The 6,004-nt window shown below is 38.3% G+C and overlaps 1 protein-coding gene across 1 annotated transcript; it reads left to right on the top strand.

Moving 5' to 3' along the window:
• Positions 1-3,344: 3,344 nt before the first annotated feature.
• LOC131464324 (uncharacterized) lies at positions 3,345-5,369 on the top strand. Its single transcript, XM_058636753.1, has 3 exons — positions 3,345-3,378; positions 3,490-3,656; positions 4,438-5,369. The coding sequence occupies exons 1-3, from the start codon at positions 3,363-3,365 to the stop codon at positions 4,909-4,911; spliced, it is 657 nt and encodes a 218-aa protein (XP_058492736.1). The 5' UTR covers positions 3,345-3,362; the 3' UTR covers positions 4,912-5,369.
• The last annotated feature ends 635 nt before the right edge of the window (positions 5,370-6,004 follow it).

Raw genomic sequence — 6,004 nt, 5'->3', positions numbered from 1 at the left:
GGGACATAGCAGAACGTCTAATAGTGAGCAACAGAAAAGGAGTCATCCATTCATCTTCTACCCAGCTGACATAGGGCGAAAGGCGGGGTACACCCTGGCCAGGTCACCAGTCCATCACAGGGCCACATGGAGCCAAACAACCATTCACTCTCACACCTACAGTCAATTTAGAGTGTCCCAATTTGCCAGGAAGCCGGAGAACCCGGAGAAAACCCACGCACACACGGGGAGAACATGCAAACTCCATGCAGAGAGGCTCAGGTCACAAACCCAGGACTTCTTGCTGCAAAGGCAAAGGTGCTAACCAACCAACATTTCAACTAATGACAGATATTTAACAAAAGGGATGGAACAAAGAGGTGATTCTTATAAAGAGGGACTATTTTAAAAACAGCACTTTGCTGATGTGCTCAGGCTGAAGACAAAGGTTCAGTGGAAGTGTGTTAAAAGATTTTGAGCTGTGAGACTTAGCTTGGACTTCTAAAATGTTAGATATTGGGGAAATAGATTCTGTGGCTTGATACCTTGACTATGACGTTATACCATAACTCCTGGAATTATTCTATGAATATAGGAAATCAGTCCTTTTGAAAGCTTTAAATTTAAGCCGGAAGTTCTCTCATGAATGGACTGGATATGTGAAGTATTATGTGTAGACAAGGTGACTCAGTAGAATGTGCTGATTTTATGTTGTAATTTGGTTTTATTTTTGAACAGTTGTGAGCCTTATCTGGTGTATTTATGGTATGTGAATGGAACATGAGGTGTTTCAGTCACACCTCTGAGGTTGGAAGTAGATCACTGTCATAAAATGAGTGATGCTGGGGGTGGAAATAATGTAACTTTGTGTGTGTGTGTGTGTGTGTTGCGTGTCAATGCGTGGGTGTTGATGACCGTGCTATATATATAGATATAGGCCAGTGTTTGTAAAAGTTGCACCTTGTTTATTTATCTGGTTTGTTAAGGGACCCGTTGTCTCCCATCACTATGGAATATACACTCAATGGACCTCTGAAGCACTGTGGTAAATACCTTTATTATTCTAAATAATACATTTAAAACACGTTAATCATGTTGTTATTTGATGTTTAATGTTAAGGTGTTTCAGGCTTTTTTTAAATGACATTGTCTCGGAGGCTAATCCTCGTTGATTGAAATAGTCTCTATGAATATTTCTGTTTTCACTCAGAATAATCAATGAATTATTGTTTCCTGTATATGTTTTAAGTTCTACAAGTTATATTTTCTTTACCTTTTTTAAAAAAATTGTTTATCTTGAGTTAAAGTTTAGGGATCAGTTGCTCAAAGTCGCCATCTTTAAAAAGAAATCTGTCGAAGAGGAGGTTTTTTTTCCACCTTTTAATCTGAGTTGCAATTTGATGTCTCAGTACTCGTCCTCATGATCCTGGACTTCCAGTGGAGGCTGGTCTTTTCTGCTCCAGTGCACACCAGCTGCAGAGATATAGACAATGCCAAGTTTCTTACAAAACTCCTGGGAGAGGAGGCAGAGGAGCTGCGGGTTGAATATGTAAGTGTCACCTGATATACAGTATATATGTATATTGCAAAATATGTGTTTTGCAATAATATCTTTGACTCAATACGTAGAAGTACAATAACATGAAACCATATCAGACCTTCTTTTTTTTCTCTCTCTTTACAGATCAGGGTCCATGAATTCAGGTCTGATGATGTTACCGAAGAAATTTTTGATCCCAGAATTGTCGGCGTCACAATTTCTGAGAAGCTGCAGGACGTCTACGCCAAGAATCTGCTTTTTAATTTGCACATTGCAAAAGTAAATGAATATTACAAGGAGATTACTGGAAACGCAGAGTCTCTTTCCAGGCTCCTGTTCGTCGTCAAGGAAAGACTCTCAATGCATTTAGCGAAAATAAAAATTATTCTCGGGAGCATCCGCCCAGAAATCCCTTTACCAACAACACCAGGCACACTGCAATTTAACCACGACCATAGTTATGTTAAAAAGCAATATGGACTGAATGTCATAGTCACACTGAGGGACTGGCAAAAACATGTGTGGCAGGTACTTGAGGAGGCAAAGAACTTGTGTGACCAATAGGTTGCAAGGATTCTTAGCACATGAGTTATACTGAGCTGTATGAATGTTGCCCTGCAGCACATCGTTTACTGTGTTACCATGGACACCAGCAATCAAACATATTCTGAATAAGACATAATTGCGGTTATGTTTTAATGCGAGTGAGAAATGCAATATTGTATTAATGTGAAAGAACACAGTCGGATGATAATGACTCACGTCTACGTTCCATCCACTGCTGTGAAAATTCCGAAAGGACATTGTAATCTGATCAGGACATATGCGTGTCTACATAATGTGGCTAAAATCTGATCGCTACACGGCTAAATCTGAGTATATGAGTCGATTCACGTTTAGGTCATCAGAAAAAGGTGTTTTTAAACTATTGCCATAATCTGGTCAGAATAATGCTGTCCGTGTAAACAGTCCTTGAATTCATATATTTATATCAGCTGTAATATGTTGTATCTGTCATATTTATTTATGGAGTATTTATTTATTTAAATAAAAGCTGTCATTCTTTTTTTTTCTTTTTTTTACTTCTGTTTGTTTTATTGATCTTCCTGTGACTGTAGTTTGTCTGCTCAGTGAAAACAGGTCTGCATCATCAGACTCTTTGATCAGCTGATTACTGCCGTAAAATGTAAAACGTAAAAATGGTCCCTCAGTAGCAAAGAGTACTTTGCACATTGTATTTATTTGTTAATAAATCCATCTTTTGCACAGTCTCCATATCTGATTATTCGGCTTTTTGTTCAGTGCAGTATTTTACATTTGTATGAATTACAAAGTAAGAAAATGATAAATATGTCACTCCTTGTTACAATGTAAATGTTTAAGAAAAACAATGGTAGTATCCATCAGATCAGCCACTGCTGTTACAAACCGTAGCTGAAATGAAACTCTCCTTGTGGTTATACTTTCGGCTACACGTGATTTCAAATTGGTAGGGTTTTTTTGTCAGCATAATTAGTGTTTGACCTGAAATTATCATGTGAAAATGACATGGCGAAATATTTTGAGTGCAAATGTTAATCAAAGCAATCAACTGCATAAAACTTTTACAAAGAAATGTTTACGTGCAAAAACATCAGGTTTTATCTCAAAGTCAGTTGTGTGGAACACAAATCAGCATTTCCTCCCCTCAGTTACTTCCTCGTGGTAGATTGGTTTACTGATGTACGTTTTTCTTTGAATTTTAGCAGTAAAGGGAAGTTGCTCTTCGATGTCTTCATCCGCCCTATTTGAGAGATGCATAAATATTACTGAGATTACATTACTGCAGAAATTCTGAGTCAGAATGAATAACGGAGCAGGTGCAGTATACCATGCAATTGTATACAAAAACAAAAAAAAAACAATAATGCATGAAATCTTTCAATTTATTTGATGGTTTATAGAGGTGTTCTCACATTTGCAACTTGCAGGTTCTCTGAAAGTGGTTTGTGTTTGGGTGGCGGTTCTGTTGCAAAGCTTGGACGCACAGAACCATGTACCGAAAACACCAAAAACACATGCAGCTGGTTTGGCTTGCCAGCTGAGAGAGCTGACAATCCTCGTCAAAGGTCAACTTGAAGAAAGCCTGGAAAAGTTTGTGAGTAACACAACGTGTTGTGTGGCTACAGTGTGTATGTCTGGTAGTGTGTCTGCAGTGCACAGCTTCAATTACACTGAAATCCATGGTTAGTCTCACAGGCTGAAGCAGTGTGAGAAAAGAGAACGCTGTGTTTCAAAGCTGTTTCTTGGTCACTGTGCAGAAGTGACGTCCTTCGCTAATGTTTAAATCTAAAGTGATCGAAAGCGTTGATAATATTAAAAAAGACAAGAAATGGTAGTTGTAAAATGTACATGCATTTTGCAAAAGGGCTTGTTTCAGTGTTAAAACGACATATGCATTTTATAAAGTGAATTATATTTCCAAATACAGTATAAAGTAGCATATTGTAAATTGAATTTCCTTTGTTATTTATATAATTATCTGTATTTCTTTTTCTTTTATTTCTATGTGTTATTGTTGATTTTTAGGACTTCAGTAAACATATTAACAAAAATCTATTATCTAAAAATCTATCCATCGTCTACTAGAAACCTTCGTAGAATTATAGGAGCAGCCACTGAACAACCCTCCATGTTCCCTTTCCACTTAGCAGACATGCAACTTTGAATTTGACTTACCTGTTTCACATGAATATTACATTATATCACCGTCAGTATGTTGGATGAGTCTTTTTTGGACATGGTTCTGTCTTAATATGCCAAGTGTAAATCATTAGATCTTGTCTTGGTGACATTGGAACACTGACTGACACGCCAGCATTTTGTTTTGCCTTGTGTCAAAAGTGAACTTAAAACTCACTGTCAGTCTTCTCTCCCAGGATGAAGCCAATGGTAAGCACCTTGGCATGTGGCTCCCAGGCTTTCCTGAACTACAGGTCGATCTGGACTCTCCTCTCCTCCCTTCAAACGTCCAGTGCAGCCTCCTCTTCATGGATCAAGGCCTGAAGGAAGTCCTGGAAGACCAGAGGAGCAACCTGAACCCCATGCATGATTCACTTTTGAAGACACTCCAGGACACCATCTTCTACATCCACATGCTCAATAAGTGTGTGAAGTACAGGCTCGGAGGCGACTGCTCCTCGAAGCCGCTGCCGCCCAAAATACCCACGTATATGTTTGAGAGGAAGCAGTGGAGCCACACTTTGATGAAGACATCCAAGGGCTACATGAATTGGCTGGAGCATTGCTTAAGTGCTTATATTTTGAAGGTTACAGTTAAAGATAACCTAAAATGGAAATTGAATGATGTGTTGCTTCAGAAATATGTGAGAAAGAGTGGACATCTTCTTTAAAGTTCCTCAGTTTGTGACGCAGACCTGCAGCTTTTCTTCCCCTTGACATGTTTTTTTTTTTTTTTTTTTTGTATTTTATTTGTCAAGAATACAGCCTGTTCACACCCAACTAGGACATTGATTACATTCTGAGAGATAATAATTGTGTAACTCTGAGTTTCTTCCAGTTCACCAAACAGGTTCAGTACTTCCCCCCATGACTGGAGCACAGACACAGTCAGTGACTACAGCGGCAGGGTTTGTGACGCAGCTCACTACTTGCGCTGGTTGATTAGTGACAGACAGACATTCTACAAGGTGTGAAATGATTTGTGAAATGATTCATACAAATGAAATGATTTGTCATGCTTATTTTTATTTTTTTATTTTATTTTTTTTAAATGGCTACCAGGACATGGAGACAACTTCAACAAATGAATTGTTTCAGGAACAAATAAAAGACTTAAGGTGAAAAAAAGTTGCTCAGTGTTCCTTTAATGTTGCTTATAAAATCACCTTTACTAGCTACTGTTGTTTGATTCATATGGAAGAGGGTTAGGGCCACATAACTCACAGAAAAAAATCAGATTTCTGACTTTAATCTGAACATTTTTCCCACATTTTCCACATTCATGTTCGCTTTGGCATTTCTTTATTTCCAGTATGGAAACTAAACCTAGTTGCTGATAAGTGTAAACTCATATTTTTTTTTTAACATTTTTGCCGGCATAAAAGTGGCATAACTTCTATAATCACATTTTTGACAAGGACGTTAATATTCTTATTTCCCAAATTACCAAGAAGGTGTACTGGACCTCAACTTTGCTCATTTAAACTTGATATATTGCAACAATTGACACGATCCCCATGTGACGGTAATTAATCATGTTGCCAAATGAGAAGGGGCTCGTATAGATTTTCTAATTACGACGGTTTGTTTTCTCAGCCTTCACAATGATTAATTGTTTTGCTCTGGCCATCGTATCCCCTGTGAGCGAGCGCCACTGCCTGAGGTAGAGAAACAAGATGATAAGAATCACCTTCAGAGAGCCTCCAGTCTGGACTCCAATCAGTGTGTCCAGCAGCAAAATACGAGGACAGATGGACTGAGCAC

The sequence above is a fragment of the Solea solea genome, chromosome 8 (assembly GCF_958295425.1).
Source record: "Solea solea chromosome 8, fSolSol10.1, whole genome shotgun sequence".
NCBI classification, from domain to species: Eukaryota; Metazoa; Chordata; class Actinopteri; order Pleuronectiformes; family Soleidae; genus Solea; species Solea solea.
This window is presented reverse-complemented; position numbering and strand designations above follow the sequence as displayed.

What these genes read in the sequence shown, in the direction of transcription:
- LOC131464324 (XM_058636753.1), top strand. An exon ending in AAGAAAGCCTGGAAAAGTTT is followed by an intron (nt 3,657 to 4,437) that starts GTGAGTAACACA and finishes CTTCTCTCCCAG; the next exon opens with GATGAAGCCAATGGTAAGCA.